Source organism: Myxine glutinosa, chromosome 2, assembly GCF_964187855.1.
Source record: "Myxine glutinosa chromosome 2, kmMyxGlut1.1, whole genome shotgun sequence".
NCBI classification, from domain to species: Eukaryota; Metazoa; Chordata; class Myxini; order Myxiniformes; family Myxinidae; genus Myxine; species Myxine glutinosa.
Window position 1 is genome coordinate 120,489,292 of NC_136262.1, and position 24,424 is coordinate 120,513,715.

The window sequence follows — 24,424 nt, forward strand, 5'->3', positions numbered from 1 at the left end:
CATCCCTGCAGTCCTGAACTGACTGTTCAACCACATCTGGGTCCGTTGGCCACAATTTTTTTTAGCAAGATGAAAATGATGAAAAAATGCAAAAAAATCGGGGGCGCTTTTGCATAAAAATGATTCTAAATCATTTGGAAAGGTTTTGTAAGTGTATTTCTCAACTTGATGTTGTCAACACATGTGTTCTGTGTATCCAGGATGCATTTATTGACAGCCTACACAACCCACTGAGGATTTTAAGAAAAAAGTCATTTTTTGGTCAAAAAATAAAGGCTGCATATACAAAAATGGCCACAAATTTTTTTCGCAAGGTTTCTGGCAGGGCAGACCTCATTCAGCGGACCTTAATGTCCAAATTAATAGAAAAAACACAAACAAAAAGTATAGCATGCCATGTCAGGTTCTCTCAAATTTTGGTGACTGGATCCCTGACTACAAGCCAGCTTCTCCCTTCACTGGGGACGGGTACTTGGCTAGCCAGCTTCTCCGTGCACTTGGCTAGCTAGCTTCTCCCTTCACTGGGGAACGTGTACTTGGCGAGCCAGCTTCTCCCTTCACTGGGGACGGGTACTTGGCTTGCTAGCTTCTCCCTTCACTGGGGGACGGGTACTTGTCTAGCCAGTCCCTCCCTTCACTGGGGACGGGTACTTGTTGAGCCAGTTCATCCCTTCACTGGGGATGGGTACTTGTCTAGCCAGTTCCTCCCTTCACTGGGGATGGGTACTTGTCGAGCCAGTTCCTCCCTTCACTGGGGACGGGTACTTGGCTAGCTCGTTCCTTCCTTCACTGGGGACGGGTACTTGGCTTGCTAGCTTCTCCCTTCACAGGGGGACGGGTACTTGTCTAGCCAGTCCCTCCCTTCACTGGGGACGGGTACTTGTTGAGCCAGTTCATCCCTTCACTGGGGACGGGTACTTGGCTAGGTAGCTTCTCCCTTCACTGGGGACGGGTACTTGGCTAGCTGGCTTCTCCCTTCACTGGGGACGTGTACTTGTCTGGGTAGTTTCTCCCTTCACTGGGGACGTGTACTTGTCTGGCTAGCGTCTCCCTTCACTGGGGACGTGTACTTGTCTGGCTAGTTCTCCCTTCACTGGGGACGTGTACTTGTCTGGCTAGTTTCTCCCTTCACTGGGGACGTGTACTTGTCTGGCGAGCTTCTCCCTTCACTGGGTGACGTGTACTTGTCTGGCTCGCTTCTCCCTTCAGTGGGGACGGGTACTTTTGATGGTGCACAATAAATTAAGGAAATCAAGTGCAGCATTCAACTATTTATTGCAACGTCAGAAATCCATAAAATGAGAAACTACAGCAGATGACTTGATCCGAAATAAAATGGAACAGAGAATGTTGTTTTATTTTGGCCAGAATCACGAATAACCACATGGTCGGGTATTGGTCACGAATACTGGTCGGGTCCTGGTCCACATGGTCACGAATAATGGGTACATGTTTCTCCCTTCACTGGGGGACGTGTACTTGGCAAGCCAGCTTCTCCCTTCACTGGGGACGGGTACTTGGCTAGCTAGCTTCTCCCTTCACTGAGGATGGGTACTTGTCTAGCCAGCTTCTCCCTTCACTGGGGACGGGTACTTGTCTGGCAAGCTTCTCCCTTCACTGGGGACGGGTATTTGTCTCGCCAGTTTCTCCCTTCACTGGGGACGGGTACTTGTCTGGCTAGCTTCTCCCTTCACTGGGGACGGGTACTTGTCCATCCAGTTCCTGCCTTCACTGGGGACGGGTACTTGCCTAGCCAGTTCCTCCCTTCACTGGGGACGGGTACTTGTCTGGCTCGCTTCTCCCTTCACTGGGGACGGGTACTTGTCTAGCCAGTTCCTCCCTTCACTGGGGACGAGTACTTGTCTGGCCAGCTTCTCCCTTCACTGGGGACGGGTACTTGTCTCGCCAGTTTCTCCCTTCACTGGGGACGGGTACTTGTCTGGCTAGCTTCTCCCTTCAATGGGGACGGGTACTTGTCTAGCCAGTTTCTCCCTTCACTGGGGACGTGTACTTGTCTGGCTAGCTTCTCCCTTCACTGGGGACGGGTACTTGTCTAGCCAGTTCCTCCCTTCACTGGGGACGGGTACTTGTCTGGTTAGCTTCTCCCTTCACTGGGGACGGGTACTTGTCTGGCTAGCTTCTCCCTTCACTGGGGACGGGTACTTACCTGGCTAGCTTCTCCCTTCACTGGGGACGGGCACTTGTCTGGCTAGCTTCTCCCTTCACTGGGGACGTGTACTTGTCCAGCCAGTTTCTCCCTTCACTGGGGACGGGTACTTGTCTGGCGAGCTTCTCCCTTCACTGGGGACATGTACTTGTCTGGCTGGCTTCTCCGTTCACTGGGGGACATGTACTTGGCTAGCTCGCTTCTCCTGTCAATGGGGACGGATACTTGGCTGGCCAGCTTCTTCGTTCACTGGGGACGAGTACTTGTCCAGCCAGTTTCTCCCTTCACTGGGGACGGGTACTTGTCTGGCTAGCTTCTCCCTTCACTGGGGATGTGTTCTTGTCTGGCTGGCTTCTCCATTCACTGGGGGACATGTACTTGGCTAGCTAGCTTCTCCCTTCACTGGGGACGTGTACTTGGCTTGCTCGTTTCTCCCTTCACTGGGGGGCGTGTACTTGGCTTGCTAGTTTCTCCCTTCACTGGGGACGTGTACTTGGCTGGGTAGCTTCTCCTGTCAATTGGGACGGGTACTTTTGATGGTGCACAATAAATTAAGGAAATCAAGTGCAGCATTCAACTATTTATTGCAACGTCAGAAATCCATAAAATGAGAAACTACAGCAGATGACTTGATCCGAAATAAAATGGAACAGAGAATGTTGTTTTATTTTGGCCAGAATCACGAATAACCACATGGTCGGGTATTGGTCACGAATACTGGTCGGGTCCTGGTCCACATGGTCACGAATAATGGGTACATGTTTCTCCCTTCACTGGGGGACGTGTACTTGGCAAGCCAGCTTCTCCCTTCACTGGGGACGGGTACTTGGCTAGCTAGCTTCTCCCTTCACTGAGGATGGGTACTTGTCTAGCCAGCTTCTCCCTTCACTGGGGACGGGTACTTGTCTGGCAAGCTTCTCCCTTCACTGGGGACGGGTATTTGTCTCGCCAGTTTCTCCCTTCACTGGGGACGGGTACTTGTCTGGCTAGCTTCTCCCTTCACTGGGGACGGGTACTTGTCCATCCAGTTCCTGCCTTCACTGGGGACGGGTACTTGCCTAGCCAGTTCCTCCCTTCACTGGGGACGGGTACTTGTCTGGCTCGCTTCTCCCTTCACTGGGGACGGGTACTTGTCTAGCCAGTTCCTCCCTTCACTGGGGACGAGTACTTGTCTGGCCAGCTTCTCCCTTCACTGGGGACGGGTACTTGTCTCGCCAGTTTCTCCCTTCACTGGGGACGGGTACTTGTCTGGCTAGCTTCTCCCTTCAATGGGGACGGGTACTTGTCTAGCCAGTTTCTCCCTTCACTGGGGACGTGTACTTGTCTGGCTAGCTTCTCCCTTCACTGGGGACGGGTACTTGTCTAGCCAGTTCCTCCCTTCACTGGGGACGGGTACTTGTCTGGTTAGCTTCTCCCTTCACTGGGGACGGGTACTTGTCTGGCTAGCTTCTCCCTTCACTGGGGACGGGTACTTACCTGGCTAGCTTCTCCCTTCACTGGGGACGGGCACTTGTCTGGCTAGCTTCTCCCTTCACTGGGGACGTGTACTTGTCCAGCCAGTTTCTCCCTTCACTGGGGACGGGTACTTGTCTGGCGAGCTTCTCCCTTCACTGGGGACATGTACTTGTCTGGCTGGCTTCTCCGTTCACTGGGGGACATGTACTTGGCTAGCTCGCTTCTCCTGTCAATGGGGACGGATACTTGGCTGGCCAGCTTCTTCGTTCACTGGGGACGAGTACTTGTCCAGCCAGTTTCTCCCTTCACTGGGGACGGGTACTTGTCTGGCTAGCTTCTCCCTTCACTGGGGATGTGTTCTTGTCTGGCTGGCTTCTCCATTCACTGGGGGACATGTACTTGGCTAGCTAGCTTCTCCCTTCACTGGGGACGTGTACTTGGCTTGCTCGTTTCTCCCTTCACTGGGGGGCGTGTACTTGGCTTGCTAGTTTCTCCCTTCACTGGGGACGTGTACTTGGCTGGGTAGCTTCTCCTGTCAATTGGGACGGGTACTTTTGATTGTGCACAATAAATTAAGGAAATCAAGTAGCATTCAACTATTTATTGCAACGTTAGAAATCGATAAAATGAGAAACTACAACAGATGACTTGATCTGAAATAAAATGGAACAGAGAATGTTGTTTTATTTTGGCCAGAATCACGAATAACCACATGGTCGGGTACTGGTCGGGTCCTGGTCCACATGGTCACGAATAACGGGTACATGTTTCTCACTTCACTGGGGGACGTGTACTTGTCTGGCTAGCTTCTCCCTTCAGTGGGGGACGTGTACTTGTCTGGCTAGCTTCTCCCTTCACTGGGGGATGTGTACTTGTCTGGCTCGCTTCTCCCTTCAGTGGGGACGGGTACTTTTGATAGTGCACAATAAATTAAGGAAATCAAGTGCAGCATTCAACTATTTATTGCAACGTCAGAAATCCATAAAATGTGAAACTACAGCAGATGACTTGATCCGAAATAAAATGGAACAGAGAATGTTGTTTTATTTTGGCCAGAATCACGAATAACCACATGGTCGGGTATTGGTCACGAATACTGGTCGGGTCCTGGTCCACATGGTCACGAATAACGGGTACATGTTGCTCCCTGCACTGGGGGACGTGTACTTGTCTGGCTAGCTTCTCCCTTCAGTGGGGGACGTGTACTTGTCTGGCAAGCTTCTCCCTTCAGTGGGGGACGTGTACTTGGCAAGCCAGCTTCTCCCTTCACTGGGGGACGGGTACTTGGCTAGCTAGCTTCTCCCTTCACTGGGGGACGTGTACTTGGCAAGCCAGCTTCTCCCTTCACTGGGGACGGGTACTTGGCTAGCTAGCTTCTCCCTTCACTGGGGGACGGGTACTTGGCTAGCTAGTTCCTCCCTTCACTGAGGATGGGTACTTGTCTAGCCAGCTTCTCCCTTCACTGGGGACGGGTACTTGTCTGGCAAGCTTCTCCCTTCACTGGGGACGGGTATTTGTCTCGCCAGTTTCTCCCTTCACTGGGGACGGGTACTTGTCTGGCTAGCTTCTCCCTTCACTGGGGACGGGTACTTGTCCATCCAGTTCCTGCCTTCACTGGGGACGGGTACTTGCCTAGCCAGTTCCTCCCTTCACTGGGGACGGGTACTTGTCTGGCTCGCTTCTCCCTTCACTGGGGACGGGTACTTGTCTAGCCAGTTCCTCCCTTCACTGGGGACGAGTACTTGTCTGGCCAGCTTCTCCCTTCACTGGGGACGGGTACTTGTCTCGCCAGTTTCTCCCTTCACTGGGGACGGGTACTTGTCTGGCTAGTTTCTCCCTTCAATGGGGACGGGTACTTGTCTAGCCAGTTTCTCCCTTCACTGGGGACGTGTACTTGGCTGGCTAGCTTCTCCCTTCACTGGGGATGGGTACTTGTCTAGCCAGTTCCTCCCTTCACTGGGGACGGGTACTTGTCTGGCTAGCTTCTCCCTTCACTGGGGACGGGTACTTGTCTGGCTAGCTTCTCCCTTCACTGGGGACGGGTACTTGTCTGGCTAGCTTCTCCCTTCACTGGGGATGTGTACTTGTCTGGCTAGCTTCTCCCTTCACTGGGGACGTGTACTTGTCTGGCTGGCTTCTCCGTTCACTGGGGGACGTGTACTTGCCGAGCTCGCTTCTCCTGTCAATGGGGACGGGTACTTGTCCATCCAGTTCCTGCCTTCACTGGGGACGGGTACTTGCCTAGCCAGTTCCTCCCTTCACTGGGGACGGGTACTTGTCTGGCTCGCTTCTCCCTTCACTGGGGACGGGTACTTGTCTAGCCAGTTCCTCCCTTCACTGGGGACGAGTACTTGTCTGGCCACCTTCTCCCTTCACTGGGGACGGGTACTTGTCTCGCCAGTTTCTCCCTTCACTGGGGGCGGGTACTTGTCTGGCTAGCTTCTCCCTTCACTGGGGACGGGTACTTGTCTAGCCAGTTCCTCCCTTCACTGGGGACGGGTACTTGTCTGGCTAGTTTCTCCCTTCACTGGGGACGGGTACTTGTCTGGCTAGCTTCTCCCTTCACTGGGGACGGGTACTTACCTGGCTGGCTAGCTTCTCCCTTCACTGAGGACGGGTACTTGTCTGGCTGGCTTCTCCGTTCACTGGGGGACGTGTACTTGGCTAGCTCGCTTCTCCTGTCAATGGGGATGGGTACTTGGCTAGCCAGCTTCTTCGTTCACTGGGGGACGTGTACTTGGCTAGCTAGCTTCTCCCTTCACTGGGCACGTGTACTTGGCGTGCTAGTTTCTCCCTTCACTGGGGACGTGAACTTGGCTGGGTAGCTTCTCCTGTCAATTGGGACGGGTACTTTTGATTGTGCACAATAAATTAAGGAAATCAAGTAGCATTCAACTATTTATTGCAACGTTAGAAATCGATAAAATGAGAAACTACAACAGATGACTTGATCTGAAATAAAATGGAACAGAGAATGTTGTTTTATTTTGGCCAGAATCACGAATAACCACATGGTCGGGTACTGGTCGGGTCCTGGTCCACATGGTCACGAATAACGGGTACATGTTGCTCCCTTCACTGGGGGACGTGTACTTGTCTGGCTAGCTTCTCCCTTCAGTGGGGGACGTGTACTTGTCTGGCTAGCTTCTCCCTTCAGTGGGGGACGTGTACTTGGCAAGCCAGCTTCTCCCTTCACTGGGGGATGGGTACTTGGCTAGCTAGCTTCTCCCTTCACTGGGGACGGGTATTTGTCTCGCCAGTTTCTCCCTTCACTGGGGACGGGTACTTACCTGGCTAGCTTCTCCCTTCACTGGGGACGGGTACTTGTCTGGCTAGCTTCTCCCTTCACTGGGGATGTGTACTTGTCTGGCTAGCTTCTCCCTTCACTGGGGACGTGTACTTGTCTGGCTGGCTTCTCCGTTCACTGGGGGACGTGTACTTGGCTAGCTCGCTTCTCCTGTCAATGGGGACGGGTACTTGTCCATCCAGTTCCTGCCTTCACTAGGGACGGGTACTTGCCTAGCCAGTTCCTCCCTTCACTGGGGATGGGTACTTGTCTGGCTCGCTTCTCCCTTCACTGGGGACGGGTACTTGTCTAGCCAGTTCCTCCCTTCACTGGGGACGAGTACTTGTCTGGCCAGCTTCTCCCTTCACTGGGGACGGGTACTTGTCTAGCCAGTTTCTCCCTTCACTGGGGACGTGTACTTGTCTGGCTAGCTTCTCCCTTCACTGGGGACGGGTACTTGTCTAGCCAGTTCCTCCCTTCACTGGGGACGGGTACTTGTCTGGCTAGCTTCTCCCTTCACTGGGGATGTGTACTTGTCTGGCTAGCTTCTCCCTTCACTGGGGACATGTACTTGTCTGGCTGGCTTCTCCGTTCACTGGGGGACGTGTACTTGGCTAGCTCGCTTCTCCTGTCAATGGGGATGGGTACTTGGCTAGCCAGCTTCTTCGTTCACTGGGGGACGTGTACTTGGCTAGCTAGCTTCTCCCTTCACTGGGGACGTGTACTTGGCGTGCTCGTTTCTCCCTTCACTGGGGGGCGTGTACTTGGCTTGCTAGTTTCTCCCTTCACTGGGGACGTGTACTTGGCTGGGTAGCTTCTCCTGTCAATTGGGACGGGTACTTTTGATAGTGCACAATAAATTAAGGAAATCAAGTAGCATTCAACTATTTATTGCAACGTTAGAAATCGATAAAATGAGAAACTACAACAGATGACTTGATCTGAAATAAAATGGAACAGAGAATGTTTTATTTTGGCCAGAATCACGAATAACCACATGGTCGGGTACTGGTCCACATGGTCACGAATAACGGGTACATGTTTCTCACGTCACTGGGGGACGTGTACTTGGCTAGCTAGCTTCTCCCTTCACTGGGGAACATGTACTTGGCTAGCTGGTTCCTTCCTTCACTGGGGACGGGTACTTGGCTAGCCAGCTTCTCCCTTCACTGGGGACGTGTACTTGGCTAGCTAGCTTCTCCTGGCACTGGGGACGGGTACTTTTAATAGTGCACAATAAATGAAGGAAATCAAGTGCAGCATTCAACTATTTATTGCAACGTTAGAAGTCGATAAAATGAGAAACTACAACAGATGACTTGATCTCAAATAAAATGGGACAGAGAATGTTTTCTTTTGGCCAGAATCACGAATAACCTTCCATGATATCATAAAAAGGGAGAAAGATGTTTGGATATAACGATGTAGACACTTATTTGTCATTAACCAGAAAGATTTTCGGGGGTGGGGGAGGGGGCGGAGGAGGGGCGTTGCAAAAGGTTGGGATTGTTCACACCAAAATGATGCGAATATCACAAAATGGCAAAAACCACGGGTACAACCAACAACAACAATGTGTGCACAGAATGGCTTCACTCCCAACATCAATCGTTTTACTCGGGATAGGATAGGTAGGATACTTGGAGCGTGAACATATGATCTGCAAGGGTGGCAGAGGAGGTAAACAAGGGCATGAAAGGGGGGCGTGAACAAGATGGGAAAGGGGGTGGGGTGAACAAAGGTGGGGGTTGGGTGGGATCAAAGGTGTGGAGTGTCTCCTGATGCAAGCAAGCCGCATCACTACCATGTGCACAAGCATTGGGTGTATGAAAGGGGTACAAGGATGAACCAGGGTGGGAGATGAAGTCCCACATATCCTGTGAATAAAAGTCATCCGTCGAACAGAAATCAATCACAGATCATGTGGTCACCTACAGGAGAGATACTCTTATTGGAGTGCAAGCCTTTTAGTGTCGGTGGACCAGATGAAGAGGATTGGATGGGACATCCAGTCCTGTTCATCTGGTCCACTAAAGGGGAGAGAGCAGAAAAGGTGTGGGTACAAGGGGGTGGGAACACAGGTGGGGATTACAGCTGAAGAGACATGAGGCCGGAACATGCTTGGAGGAAAGGTAGACAAGTGTGTTTGTGCTCATTACAAGGCAGTTTGCCCTTTAAATACCAATAATGGTGACAAAATGGGTGAAGAGCTGCGTTACCGAATGCTTAGACAGACTGCACTTTTTACCTGTGTGGTGGATTTTTATGAATGGGTTTTGTACTGTTCAGAAGGGAAGAGAAACAGAGTGAGCTTCCTCAGAGAATCTGAAACGGTCAGAGAGAGAAACAGGAAGATGAGGTGTTGACAATGAAGGATTTACCATGGCTTACATGGCCAGTCACATGGGGAGGTAACAGGATCACGGTTTGTATATATAGTGAAGGCTCATGGAAGAGCTAGAATTCATACACTGAACAGATCAAGACAGAGTAGGACAAAAAGAACAATATTGAGAGAAGGTGCGGCGGGGGGGGGGGGGTTTACACCAACAACAGAGTTGGACAAGATAGAGGCAGTCTTGGAAAAACAATGGGCGTGTGTACGGATGTGGTGCAGGAGAGGATGCATGGGGTGAACAAGATGGATACAGAAGGAAACTCAGGAGGGAAAAATTGGAAATTTACATAGAGTATGGGTGGGTGGAGAGGTGGGGAGGAGGGGGGGGGGGGGGAGTTAACAGGGGTAGAAAAGATCATGATCCTGGATTGGGGACGATCTGAGATGGTGGTGAACAGTTCTTTTAAAGACTGAGAGGTAAGAATGAGATTGATGAGAATGTGGAAGTTGGTTCCACAGGTGGGGGAAAAAAGAGGAACATATGAGTGGAGGTGAGCAGTGATCCTGGATTTAATAATAATTTTTTATTATTATTATTAAATTATTATGAATATTATATTATTATTAATATTATTAATTTTATTAATATTAATATATTAATAGGTTAAATTAATTATATTAAATATATTCATATATTTATTGTTAATTATTATTAATATATTATTATTAATATAATATTATTATTATTATTATAAAATAATAATAAATTTAATAATAATTAATCATTTATTATTATTATCCTGGATTTAGGTGGGATGAGAAGGAGAACTCCTTCAACAGCCACAACAAAGAAGGCCATGGTCTCTCTCGGACTCGAGGGCTTGGGTCCCCAAAGTTCTGCAAGCCATGAACTGCCAGACATCGGTCGCAATTCTGGTGTTCATGCTGAATGCTTATTGCTTAATATAATCAACAGCAACAGGAGGAACAGTAAATGAGAACAAAGGACAAAGGTTGTTAAGTTGTCCATGAAAATGTGATAAATGAAATTTAAATATTTTTTTTTGCAATAGTTTTGGATGAGTGGGAGGGTATGAAGGATGGGTGGAAGGGTACGAAGGACGAGTGGGAGGGTACGAAGGACGAGTGGGAGGGTACGAAGGACGAGTGGGAGGGTACGAAGGACGAGTGGGAGGGTACGAAGGACGAGTGGGAGGGTACGAAGGACGAGTGGGAGGGTACGAAGGACGAGTGGGAGGGTACGAAGGACGAGTGGGAGGGTACGAAGGACGAGTGGGAGGGTACGAAGGACGAGTGGGAGGGTACGAAGGACGAGTGGGAGGGTACGAAGGACGGGTGGAAGGGTACGAAGGACGAGTGGGAGGGTACGAAGGACGAGTGGGAGGGTACGAAGGACGAGTGGGAGGGTACGAAGGACGAGTGGGAGGGTACGAAGGACGAGTGGGAGGGTACGAAGGACGAGTGGGAGGGTACGAAGGACGAGTGGGAGGGTACGAAGGACGAGTGGGAGGGTACGAAGGACGAGTGGGAGGGTACGAAGGACGAGTGGGAGGGTACGAAGGACGAGTGGGAGGGTACGAAGGACGAGTGGGAGGGTACGAAGGACGAGTGGGAGGGTACGAAGGACGAGTGGGAGGGCACGAAGGACGAGTGGGAGGGCACGAAGGACGAGTGGGAGGGTACGAAGGACGAGTGGGAGGGTACGAAGGACGAGTGGGAGGGTACGAAGGACGAGTGGGAGGGTACGAAGGATGAGTGGGAGGGTATGAAGTGAGAAGGAAATCCTGAAGAAATGGGAAGACAGGAAGTTGCACTAAGAGAAGGTTGTGGGGTCAGGAGGTCGGAGCGAAAGTGGCAGAGCACAACAAGGAGGCCATTTGAAGACCTGAGTGGAAGGAGTTAAGTCACATTCTTGGGCAAAGAAAGTTAGAACCAGGAAGTCAATCTACAGTATGGTAAGAATCTATGTCTGTAATAATTTTGCAAACAGTTATTTTGTGACGAAAGTACTTCTTCCACTCGGGTCTTCATTTGTACCACCCAAACAAATAACAGTGAAGATATGAACTAGTACATGATTTACAGGTGTAGTAATGGCCATGCTGCGGTTTAAAATGTTTTCAACCAACACAAACATCACCTGGAAACCATTCGATCGACAAGTTGGCTTATGGAGGTGCAACATGATCCACTCACTTCAAACTGGAACCAGAAACAACATCTTTACCATTCAATGTGGTTTTCACCATTTTGCATTCTTTGCATCATTGTATCCCGACACCGTGACCGCATTGTATCCCTACGCCCCAGCTCGGATGACGCTGCAGTTAATCGGGCCTGTATCGGCAGAGTCAATAAACGTGTGCTGCAATCAATCGTAGTTTGTCGAGATACCTTTCAGTTTCTCCCTTCACTGGGGACGTGTACTTGGCTAGCCAGTTTCTCCCTTCACTGGGGACAGGTACTTGGCTAGCCAGTTTCTCCCTTCACTGGAGACAGGTACTTGGCTAGCCAGTTTCTCCCTTCACTGGGGACAGGTACTTGGCTAGCCAGTTTCTCCCTTTACTGGGGACCGGTACTTGGATAGCCAGTTTCTCCCTTCACTGGAGACAGGTACTTGGCAAGCCAGTTTCTCCCTTCACTGGGGACAGGTAATTGGCTGGCCAGTTTCTCCCGTCACTGGGGACGTGTACTTGGCTCGCTCGCTTCTCCCTTCACTGGGGACGGATAATTGGCGAGGCAGTTTCTCCCTTCACTGGGGACGTGTACTTGGCTAGCCAGCTTCTCCCTTCACTGGGGACATGTACTTGGCTAGCCAGTTTCTCCGTTCACTGGGGGACGTGTACTTGGCTAGCTAGTTCCTCCCTTCACTGGGGACGTGTACTTGGCTAGCTAGTTCCTCCCTTCACTGGGGATGGGTACTTGGCTGGCTAGTTCCTCCCTTCACTGGGGACGAGTACTTGGCCAGCCAGCTTCTCCCTTCACTGGGGACGGGTACTTGCCGAGCTCGCTTCTCCATTCACTGGGGACATGAACTTGGCTAGCTAGCTTCTCCCTTCACTGGGGACGGGTAATTGGCTGGCCAGTTTCTCCCTTCACTGGGGACGTGTACTTGGCTCGCTCACTTCTCCCTTCACTGGGGACGGATAATTGGCTAGCCAGTTTCTCCCTTCACTGGGGACATGTACTTGGCTAGCCAGTTTCTCTGTTCACTGGGGGACGTGTACTTGGCTCGCCAGCTTCTCCCTTCACTGGAGGACGTGTACTTGGCTAGCCGGCTTCTCCCTTCACTGGGGACGGGTACTTGGCTAGCTAGTTCCTCCCTTCACTGGGGACGGGTACTTGGCTAGCTAGTTCTTCCCTTCACTGGGGACGGGTACTTGGCTAGCTAGTTCCTCCCTACACTGGGGACGGGTACTTGGCTAGCTAGCTTCTCCCTTCACTGGGGACGGGTACTTGGCTAGCTAGTTCCTCCCTACACTGGGGACGAGTACTTGGCTAGCTAGTTCCTCCCTTCACTGGGGACGGGTACTTGGCTAGCTAGTTCCTCCCTTCACTGGGGACGGGTACTTGGCTAGCTAGCTTCTCCCTTCACTGGGGACGGGTACTTGGCTAGCTAGTTCCTCCCTACACTGGGGACGGGTACTTGGCTAGCTAGTTCCTCCCTACACTGGGGACGGGTAATTGGCTAGCCGGCTTCTCCCTTCACTGGGGACGGGTACTTGGCTAGCTAGTTCCTCCCTTCACTGGGGACGGGTACTTGGCTAGCTAGCTTCTCCCTTCACTGGGGACGGGTACTTGGCTAGCTAGTTCCTCCCTACACTGGGGACGGGTACTTGGCTAGCTAGTTCCTCCCTTCACTGGGGACGGGTACTTTTAATAGTGCACAATAAATGAAGGAAATCAAGTGAAGCATTCAACTATTTATTGCAACGTTTGAAGTCGATAAGATGAGAAACTACAACAGATGACTTGATCTGAAATAAAATGGGACAGAGAATGTTTTCTTTTGGCCAGAATCACAAATAACCTTCCATGATATCATAAAAAAGGAGAAAGATGTTTGGATATAACGATGTAGACATTAATTTGTCATTAACCAGAAAGATTTTCAGGGGTGGAGGAGGGGGGTTGCAAAAGGTTGGATTGTTCACACCAAAATGATGCGAATATCACAAAATGGCAAAAACCACAGGGGTACAACCAATTGGAGATTCCATTTATGATAGGCCCAAGGGTACAACAATGTGTGCACAGAATGGCTTCACTCCCAACATCAATCGTTTTACTCGGGATAAGATAGGTAGGATACTTGGAGCGTGAACATATGATCTGCAAGGGTGGCAGAGGAGGTAAACAAGGGCAAGAAAGGGCGGCGTGAACAAGATGGGAAAGGGGGTGGGGTGAACAAAGGTGGGGGTTGGGTGGGATCAAAGGTGTGGAGTGTCTCCTGATGCAAGCAAGCCGCATCACTACCATGTGCACAAGCATTGGGTGTATGAAAGGGGTACAAGGATGAACCAGGGTGGGAGATGAAGTCCCACATAATCCTGTGAATAAAAGTCATCCGTCGAGCAGAAATCAATCACAGATCATGTGGTCACCTACAGGAGAGATACTCATATTGGAGTGCAAGCCTTTTAGTGTCGGTGGACCAGATGAAGAGGATTGGATGTGACATCCAATCCTGTTCATCTGGTCCACTAAAGGAAAGAGAGCAGAAAGGGTGTGGGTACAAGGGGGTGGGAACACAGGTGGGGATTACAGCTGAAGAGACATGAGGCCGGAACATGCTTGGAGGAAAGGTAGACAAGTGTGTTTGTGCTCATTACAAGGCAGTTTGCCCTTTAAATACCAATAATGGTGACAAAATGGGTGAAGAGCTGCGTTACCGAATGCTTAGACAGACTGCACTTTTTACCTGTGTGGTGGATTTTTATGAATGGGTATTGTACTGTTCAGAAGGGAAGAGACACAGAGTGAGCTTCCTCAGAGAATCTGAAACGGTCAGAGAGAGAAACAGGAAGATGAGGTGTTGACCATGAAGGATTTACCATGGCTGACATGGCCAGTCACATGGGGAGGTAACAGGATCACGGTTTGTATACATACTCACTGTCTGCCATGATCTTTCCTGGGAAAACCACATTTCCAAGCTGGCCTCCAAAGCCAGTCGCCGACTGGGTATCCTCCGTCGTGCGAAATCCTTCCTTGGCACACCTGAGCTCCTCACCACGTACAAGGCTTTCATCCGCAGCTCAATGGAGTACTGCTCTCCCCTCTGGGCCGGTGCTCCTGCTTCACACCTAGCTCGTCTTCACGCTGTTGAACCCAAAGCGTTCAGAATCATTGGAATCTCCCGCGATGACGCTAACTCCGAGGGCCTTTCACTTACTCACCGCAGGCAGGTTGGTGGTCTTTCCGTCTTCTATCGACTCCTCTCCGGCCTTGCTTCCCCAGGTCTCTGTGCTCTGTCCCCCAAATATTCCTTAAGGTCACACAAGATCTGCCTGCAACCCTCTTATGGTTGAACTGCCAAAATCAAGACTCTCTGCTCACCTTCACTCCTTCATTCCTCTTTTCTCCCGCCTCTGGAACAAACTCCCTCACTCTCTTCAATCCCACTCCTCCCTCCAGGTCTTTAAAACAGCTGTTCACCACCATCTCTTATCTTCCCCAATCCAAAACCTTGATCTTTTCTACCCCCGCTAATTTCACCCCAAATCCACTTTTTTGAAATACCAACTTCTTTCCTGGAAGTCCTTGGTGTCCTTGTGTTTTATGCCTATCCTGCCTCCCCCCAGGCCCTCTTCCTCCCACACATCTCCCGATGTCCCTGCTCTCAAATGTTGTGTTTGTGTTCTTCCTCCCCTTCTCTCCCCATCTTGTCGACCGCTCCCCTTTTTATATACTTTCTTTGCTTGTTTGTTTGATAAATTTTAGCTCTTTCACGAGCCTCGACTCTGTATACAAAAAAAATTAAAAAATAGTGAAGGCTCATGGAAGAGTTAGAATTCATACACTGAACAGATCAAGACAGAGTAGGACAAAAAGAACAATTGAGAGAAGGCGCGGGGGGGGGGGGGGGGGGGGGACACCAACAACAGAGTTGGACAAGATCGAGGCAGTGTTGGAAAAACAATGGGCATGTGTACGGATGTGGCGCAGGAGAGGATGCATGGGGTGGAAAAGATGGATACAGAAGGAAACTCAGGAGGGAAAAATTGGAAATTTAGATAGAATATGGGTGGGTGGAGAAGCGGGGAGGGGGACGGGGAGGGGTTAACGGGGGTAGAAAAGATCATGATCCTGGATTGGGGACGATGTGAGATGGTGGAGAAGCGGGGAGGGGGGGGGGCTTAACGGGGGTAGAAAAGATCATGATCCTGGATTGGGGACGATCTGAGATGGTGGAGAAGCGGGGAGGGGGGGGGGGGGGGTTAACGGGGGTAGAAAAGATCATGATCCTGGATTGGGGACGATGTGAGACGGTGGGGGAGGGGGGGGGGGGGAGTTAACGGGGGTAGAAAAGATCATGATCCTGGATTGGGGACGATGTGAGATGGTGGAGAAGCGGGGAGGGGGGGGGGGGTTAACGGGGGTAGAAAAGATCATGATCCTGGATTCGGGACGATCTGAGATGGTGGTGAACAGTTATCTTAAAGACCGAGAGGTAAAAATGAGATTGATGAGAATGTTTAAGTTGGTTCCACAGGTGGGGAAAAAAAGAGGAACATATGAGTGGAGGTGAGCAGTGATCCTGGATTTAGGTGGGATGAGAAGGAGAACTCCTTCAACAGCCACAACAAAGAAGGCCATGGTCTCTCTCGGACTAGAGGGCTTGGGTCCCCAAAGTTCTACAAGCCATGAACTGCCAGGCATCGGTAGCACTTCTGGTGTTCATGCTGAATGCTTATTGCTTAATATAATCAACAGCAACAGGAGGAACAGTAAATCAGAACAAAGGACAAAGGTTGTTAAGTTGTCTATGAAAATGTGATAAATGAAATTTAAATTATTATTTTTTCAATAGTTTTGGTTGAGTGTGAGGGTATAAAGGATGAGTGGGAGGGTACGAAGGATGAGTGGGAGGATACGAAGGATGAGTGTGAGGGTATAAAGGATGAGTGGGAGGGTACGAAGGATGAGTGGGAGGATACGAAGGATGAGTGGGAGGGTAGGAAGGATGAGTGGGAGGGCACGAAGGATGAGTGCGAGGGCACGAAGGATGAGTGCGAGGGCACGAAGGATGAGTGCGAGGGTACGAAGGATGAGTGCGAGGGTACGAAGGATGAGTGCGAGGGTACGAAGGATGAGTGGGACGGTACGAAGGATGAGTGGGACGGTACGAAGGATGAGTGCGAGGGTACGAAGGATGAGTGCGAGGGTACGAAGGATGAGTGCGAGGGTACGAAGGATGAGTGCGAGGGTACGAAGGATGAGTGGGACGGTACGAAGGATGAGTGGGACGGTACGAAGGATGAGTGGGACGGTACGAAGGATGAGTGGGACGGTACGAAGGATGAGTGGGACGGTACGAAGGATGAGTGGGACGGTACGAAGGATGGGTTGGACGGTACGAAGGATGGGTTGGACGGTACGAAGGATGGGTTGGACGGTACGAAGGATGGGTTGGACGGTACGAAGGATGGGTTGGACGGTACGAAGGATGGGTTGGACGGTACGAAGGATGGGTGGGACGGTACGAAGGATGAGTGGGACGGTACGAAGGATGAGTGGGACGGTACGAAGGATGAGTGGGAGGGTACGAAGGATGAGTGGGAGGGTACGAAGGATGAGTGGGAGGGTACGAAGGATGAGTGGGAGGGTACGAAGGATGAGTGGGAGGGTACGAAGGATGAGTGGGAGGGTACGAAGGATGAGTGTGAGGGGACGAAGGATGAGTGTGAGGGTACGAAGGATGAGTGGGACGGTACGAAGGATGAGTGTGAGGGTACGAAGGATGAGTGGGACGGTACGAAGGATGGGTTGGACGGTACGAAGGATGGGTGGGACGGTACGAAGGATGGGTGGGACGGTACGAAGGATGGGTGGGACGGTACGAAGGATGAGTGGGACGGTACGAAGGATGAGTGGGAGGGTACGAAGGATGAGTGGGAGGGTACGAAGGATGAGTGGGAGGGTACGAAGGATGAGTGGGAGGGTACGAAGGATGAGTGGGAGGGGACGAAGGATGAGTGTGAGGGTACGAAGGATGAGTGGGACGGTACGAAGGATGAGTGTGAGGGTACGAAGGATGAGTGGGACGGTACGAAGGATGAGTGGGAGGGTACGAAGGATGAGTGGGAGGGGACGAAGGATGAGTGGGAGGGTTCGAAGGATGAGTGGGACGGTACGAAGGATGAGTGTGAGGGTACGAAGGATGAGTGTGAGGGTACGAAGGATGAGTGGGAGGGTACGAAGGATGAGTGGGAGGGTACGAAGGATGAGTGGGAGGGTACGAAGGATGAGTGGGACGGTACGAAGGATGGGTTGGACGGTACGAAGGATGGGTTGGACGGTACGAAGGATGGGTTGGACGGTACGAAGGATGGGTTGGACGGTACGAAGGATGGGTTGGACGGTACGAAGGATGGGTTGGACGGTACGAAGGATGGGTGGGACGGTACGAAGGATGGGTGGGACGGTACGAAGGATGAGTGGGACGGTACGAAGGATGAGTGGGACGGTACGAAGGATGAGTGGGAGGGTACGAAGGATGAGTGGGAGGGTACGAAGGATGAGTGGGAGGGTACGAAGGATGAGTGGGAGGGGACGAAGGATGAGTGTGAGGGTACGAAGGATGAGTGGGACGGTACGAAGGATGAGTGTGAGGGTACGAAGGATGAGTGGGACGGTACGAAGGATGAGTGGGAGGGTACGAAGGATGAGTGGGAGGGGACGAAGGATGAGTGGGAGGGTTCGAAGGATGAGTGGGAGGGTTCGAAGGATGAGTGGGACGGTACGAAGGATGAGTGTGAGGGTACGAAGGATGAGTGGGAGGGTACGAAGGATGAGTGGGAGGGTACGAAGGATGAGTGGGAGGGTACGAAGGATGAGTGGGAGGGTACGAAGGATGAGTGGGAGGGTACGAAGGATGAGTGGGAGGGTACGAAGGATGAGTGGGAGGGTACGAAGGATGAGTGGGAGAGTACGAAGGATGAGTGGGAGGGTACGAAGGATGAGTGGGAGGGTACGAAGGATGAGTGGGAGGGTATGAAGTGAGAGGAAATCCTGAAGAAATGGGAAGACAGGAAGTTGCAATACGAGAAGGTTGTGGGGTCAGGAGGTCGGAGCGAAAGTGGAAGAGCACAACAAGGAGGCCATTTGAAGACCTGAGTGGAAGGAGTTAAGTCACATTCTTGGGCAAAGAAAGTTAGAACCAGGAAGCCAATCTACAGTATGGTAAGAATCTACGTCTGTAATAATTTTGCAAACAGTTATTTTGTGACGAAAGTACTTCTTCCACTCGGGTCTTCATTTGTACCACCCAAACAAATAACAGTGAAGATATGAACTAGTACATGATTTACAGGTGTAGTAATGGCCATGCTGCGGTTTAAAATGTTTTCAACCAACACAAACATCACCTGGAAACCATTCCATCGACAATTTGGCTTATGGAGGTGCAACATGATCCACTCACTTCAAACTGGAACCAGAAACAACATCTTTACCATTCAATGTGGTTTTCACCATTTTACATTCTTTGCATCATTTTAAAGAGAAAGGAAAAAAGCAAAGAGATAGGGAGAGAAAGACACTCGGACAGAGTGAAGACAATACTGACAGGTCGTGGTAGAGAGGAAATAATGGACATGAACATCGTCTATCTAAAGTCGCTGGCTGTGTGTTGTTGTTTCTCGAAGACGTCCGATGTGGTGGGAGAGCTTGAGTGCTGGACCCAACTTCAACCCCATGTAGCGCATCATGGCATCTGCTCTGAGCAGCAGCAACGCGCGGCCATCGATTTCCTGATGGGAGGAGGAAGAAGAGCAACGGAGGGAAGGAGGAGAAGAGCAACAGAGGAGGGAAGGAGGAAGAAGAGCAACAGGGGAGGGAAGGAGGAAGAAGAGCAACAGAGGAGGGGAGGAGGAAGAAGAGCAACAGATGAGGGAAGGAGGAGAAGAGCAACGGAGAATCAGGAGGAGGATTATACAAAGCAGGTGAACAACCTCGTTAATTTGAGAAATTATTAACAAGACTCGAATTAAAGTGTCTACTTTTAGGGATGGAGACGAATGATAAATCCCATGAGTCGCCAGTATGACGTCTACAAATGAGAGACAGGTTCAGGCCGCTGAGCACAGAACCTGGAGGGCAGAAGGTTTAGGGGGAGTTGTACGTATAAATCATCGGCGGGGAAAACTTTAAAATGTTCCTTTTGAGTATTGTGTCGTTTAATCGCCTCAATGATGCTCTTCACTCAAGGGAAAACCATCCGTGCCGCCGTTCTTCCAACCGCTCGGGTAAAACGGCCAGTGCATCGACATTGGGTTTTTGTTACGCTCCTTACTGTGTACCTTGTAACGAGCTGTGCCAAATATTTAGGGATGTCTACTTAGCCAATAGAGAAAGCGATATGAGAGTCTAGCTGTGGGAGTTTATTCCGCATGATTGATTAAAGGTGGGCGCGATTCGGAAAATTTTAAGTCCGCTTACCGCTTATCCGCTCCGCCAGCCCGTGTAGTCCGATTCGCTTATCCGCTTCAGCGGCCGAAAATCTTAGTCCGCTTACCGCTTATCCGCTTCGATTCGATTTTTTTAAAGCGCTTCGACGTTTTTAAAGCGATTTTTGACGTTTCTAAAGGGAATTTAATGCTTTTTAAGCCTAAATAGCCATTTCTAACGACTACAAAGACAAACAAAGCTTTTAAGATCAAAAATATACATTTTTATTTAAATAAAATTTATTCAAAATTTATTGAAATAAAGTTTTCCACTCGACTCTACTCTACTCTACAGTTAATTTAAATATAATTTTAATATATGCAAGTTACATTAAAGAAAAATCAATTTGCCCGTCCTTTCTTTGACAAGAGAGTCTACTAGTCAACAGACTAGCAGTCTGTTGACTAGTCCTCGTCTTCCTCCTCCACCTCGTGGGCCTTCTTGAGGATTTGGAGGTTGCCCTTCATGAAGACGAGGGCCTCGAAGTTCGGTGCAGCCAGGGCCGACCTCTTAGGCCTGAGGATGTCCGACCCGTAGCTGAACACGCGCTCGACCGAGGCAGAGCTCGGGAGCTGCGTGTTATGCCTGAGAAACAGAGTTACCCAAGCATCACGGAACTCGAGCGGGAAGAGATTGGGCGAGAGCCGAGTTGTTAGGGTTTCACTTATTATTCACTTAAATAAATATTCACAATTCTAGAGTAACGGCTCAGGCTAACAGCTGATTTGGCGAATCGCGATGCGCTTTAATTTTTCGGTAGTCCGCTTACGCTTATCCGCTTCGGTTTCCGGGGGTTGTTCCGATTCGCTTATCCGCTTCGAAAACGTTAGTCCGCTGCAGCGGATAAGCGGATAAGCGGACTTTCGAAGCGGACCGCCCACCTTTGTGATTGATTATGCTGGTAGACCGTGAGCAATTTGATGAAGAGCACAGCTCGGTACGATTCCTCGTACTCGCGTCTTGCTTTCCGAGCGTCAGGTCGGCAGAACAAGTGGCCGAGTAACTTACGTGCCGCCTAAAAGCTTCGGCCTGGGCGCCACCCCCACCAGGATCGGCCGACTTCACAAAGTTGATGACATCATCAACCGACCAATCATCTGGGTGGCCCCGTGGAGGTGAAGGGCTCATGGCCGTCTCGGGTCCTGTAGTGGAACTCACTGTGGAAACGGGTACAAACGACAGGAACAACATCACTTTTTCTTTTTTTTGTATACTGAATCGAGGCTCGTGAAAGAGCTAACATTTATTTCACAAACAAATCAACCAGCCAAACAAGATATATAAAAAGAGGGAGCGGAAGACAAGATGGGGAGAGAAGGGGAAGCACACAAACATAACATCTGAGAGCAGGGAGATGTGTGGGAGGGAGAGGGCTTGGGGGGAGGAGGCGTGGGAAGGGGGAGGGGGGGGGGTGGGAGAAGTATAAAACACAAGGACACCAAGGACTTCCAGGACAGAAGTTGGTATTTCAAAAAAGTGGATTTGGGGTGAAATAAGCGGGAGTAGAAAAGATCAAGGTTTTGGGTGGTGGAAGATAAGAGATGGTGGTGAACAGCTGTTTTAAAGACCTGGAGGGTGGAGTGGGATTGAAGAGAGTGAGGGAGTTTGTTCCAGAGGTGGGAGAAAAGAGGAATGAAGGAGTGAAGGTGAGCAGAGAGTCTTGATTTTGGCAGTTTAACCATAAGAGGGTTGCAGGCAGATCTTGTGTGACCTGTCGGAATATTTGGGGGACAGCCCAGAGAGAGCTGGGGGGACAAGGCCAGAGAGGAGTCGGTAGAAGACGGAAAGACCACCAACCTGCCTGCGGTGAGTGAGTGAAAGGCCCTTGGAGTTAGCTTCATCGCGGGAGATTCCAATGATTCTGAACGCTTTGGTTTCAACAGCGTGAAGACGAGCTAGGTGTGAGGCAGGAGCACCAGCCCAGAGGGGAGAGCAGTATTCCATTGAGCTGCGGATGAAAGCCTTGTATGTGGTGAGGAGCTCAGGCGTGCCAAGGAAGGACTTCGCACGACGGAGGATGCCCAGTCGGCGACTGGCTTTGGAGGCCAGATTTGAAATGTGGTTGTCCCAGGAAAGATCATGGCAGATAGTGAGACCCAAAAGCTTGAGTGACAGAACTTCTTGGAGAGGATTATTCAGAAAGTAGATGGGAGGGTTGTCCAGTCGGTCTTTTCGGAGAAACATCGTAAGAGTGTGAGATTTGTCAGGATTGAAAGACATGTTCCACTTGTTTGCCCAGTCTGTGATTTTGTCCAGGTCTGCAGAGAGGCTGCAGACTGCCGATCTGAGGAATGAGGAATGGAGCGACAGAGAGTAGAGTCATCAGCAAAGAGATAGAGAGGATTTTCAAGAGGGTCAGAGAGATCATTGATGAAGACCAGAAAAAGCACAGGGCCCAGAACACTGCCTTGGGGAACTCCAGCCTTAACAGGAAGAGGAGATGAGAGAAACCCATTCAGGGCCACACGTTGACTTCGACTACAGAGGAAGTCAGCCAGCCATGCGTGGAGATTTCCATGGATACCAAAGGAGGAGAGTTTGGTGAGCAGAGCGGGGTGCCAGACCGTATCGAAGGCACGTGATATGTCAAGGGAGACAGCTCTGATTTCCTGTTTGGCATTGAGGACCTCCATTCATTGTTGAGAAAAGCAGAAGCAGCATGTCCAGAGTGGAGTGACCTGGTCTGAAGCCAAATTGATGATCAGAGATCAAGCCATTGGAGAAGAGGAAAGATTTAATATCTGAAGCAATGATGGATTCCATGACTTTGCTGATAATTGGGAGAAGGCTGATTGGTCTGTAGTTGCTAGGATCTGTTTTTGCACCTTTTTTGTGCAAAGCGGTGATGTTGGCTGATTTCCAAGCAGATGGAAAATGACCTTGAGCAAAAGAGAGGGTGAAGAGAACAGAGTGAGTGAAAGAGCGGAAGAACAGGATTTTAGGACCCGTGGGCTGATGCCGTCAGGTCCAGTTGCAGAATTAGAGTCGAGGGTTGACAGAAACTTTTCCACCTTGTCAGGAGGAAAGGACACAGAGTCCAGGAGCAGCTGGGTACGACTGGGTACGGTGGGTACAGAGAGGGATGGGTTTGGGACACAAGATTTAGAGGCAAACACAGAGTTGAGGCATTCAGCTTTTTCATGTGCGGAGTCAGCCGTGTAGCCGTTTGAGGTGAGGGAGGGGATGGAGGGGAAACAAACACCAGAAACAGATTTGACCAGATGCCACCAGGATTTGGAAGAGGGAGACAGATAAGAGAGTTCGGTCTTGAGAACGGAGAGATATTGTTGCGCAATTTGGATGCGCAAATTGTTGCGCAAATTTGACACATCATTGGATGTGTTCAGGATAACACGTTGCGCAAATCAATTGCATCGACACAAAGCTATGGCTAAATGATATAATACCAAAAGCGTGGAGAACAAAAACCATTTACAAGAAGAAACGAGATATGCGAAGACGTGTGATTTTATATAAAACATGGAAAAGTAAATCGTACCTTCTGGATTGACCTGTGGTGTTCCCATCTGAGAATATAGTTCATCATGCTCGGATCATAAAACATGATCATAATCATATCATATGATCATGTATATATGATCTATATATATATATATATATATATATTGCGACGGTTTTGAGATTTGTACATATGACATCATTAAAGGCTAAAGGTTTGCCCCCCCCCCCCCCCCCCCATAGTTAGTCCACAAGCAACACGTAGGCCCACTTAGAGTATTAGTTATGTCATAGTATGTGTGAGTATAGGCCATTTCCCTCGTAATATCTGCGTTGTGTAAAGCCATGAGTTTAGGTCCTTTCATTTTTGCGCCACCCTCCAAATCCATCGATGGGCATAATCGATCCCGCGCCCCAATTGGCTGATGCCTCATTTTGTTACACTTTGGCTGCCAGCAGCATTCGCTGCCCTTTGTTTGCTCGCTGGGCCTGAGAAGAGGGAGGAGCGCGGGGTCGGGTTGGGGCGGTGCAAGTCAGCACGTCAGAGGTGATGACGGTAAGGGCTACCAGCCAACCAGGGCTCTCAGGGCATGGCGTGATCGTGTGTGGTAAGGGGCGTCTGGCAAGTGCTAGAAGGTTCGCGGGGCGTACCTATAAAAGCCAGTGCACAAAGCCCTTAAAAAGGACTGAAGCCAAGCACTTGTATCGAAAGGACTTGAAGGAATCGCGCTTTGGCAAGGACCTTTACGGCGAGTGCATTGAGAGCCCTTGATTGTATTGGCGTTTCGAGGCTTGGAACGGTATTCGTTTATTACATACGCGGCTACAGCCAAGCCAGCCGATAGCGAATATTCCAGCCACGTGGATAAAATGCGGTAATAGCCTGCGAGTGATTAACCACCAGAGCCCTCCCCTACCGTTCGCCCCGCAAGTAGCCCAGTGCGTCCCAACGGCACCATACAAACTCCTCCCTGCTATTGCAATCCATCTTCGCGGTACGAGCTGGGGACCGGGGAGAGAGAGTTGC

The 24,424-nt window shown here is 50.4% G+C and overlaps 2 protein-coding genes across 4 annotated transcripts in view; one reads left to right on the forward strand and one right to left on the reverse strand.

The window, feature by feature from the left end:
- Nucleotides 1-11,108: 11,108 nt before the first annotated feature.
- LOC137421323 (uncharacterized) overlaps nucleotides 11,109-24,424 on the forward strand; it is a 42,663-nt gene continuing 29,347 nt past the window's right edge. The window contains exon 1 of the mRNA XM_068107246.2: nucleotides 11,109-11,222. The gene's annotated coding sequence lies outside the window, so the exon portion shown is untranslated. The remainder of the gene's footprint in view (nucleotides 11,223-24,424) is intronic.
- LOC137421324 (polycomb protein SCMH1) overlaps nucleotides 18,924-24,424 on the reverse strand; it is a 59,348-nt gene continuing 53,847 nt past the window's right edge. For all 3 annotated transcript variants that reach the window (XM_068107251.2, XM_068107249.2, XM_068107250.2), the window contains 2 exons: nucleotides 20,947-21,095; nucleotides 18,924-19,241 (listed from right to left, as the gene is read on the reverse strand). In XM_068107251.2, the coding sequence (XP_067963352.1) occupies nucleotides 19,101-19,241; nucleotides 20,947-21,095 (290 nt within the window). In that variant the 3' untranslated portion in view covers nucleotides 18,924-19,100. The remainder of the gene's footprint in view (nucleotides 19,242-20,946; nucleotides 21,096-24,424) is intronic.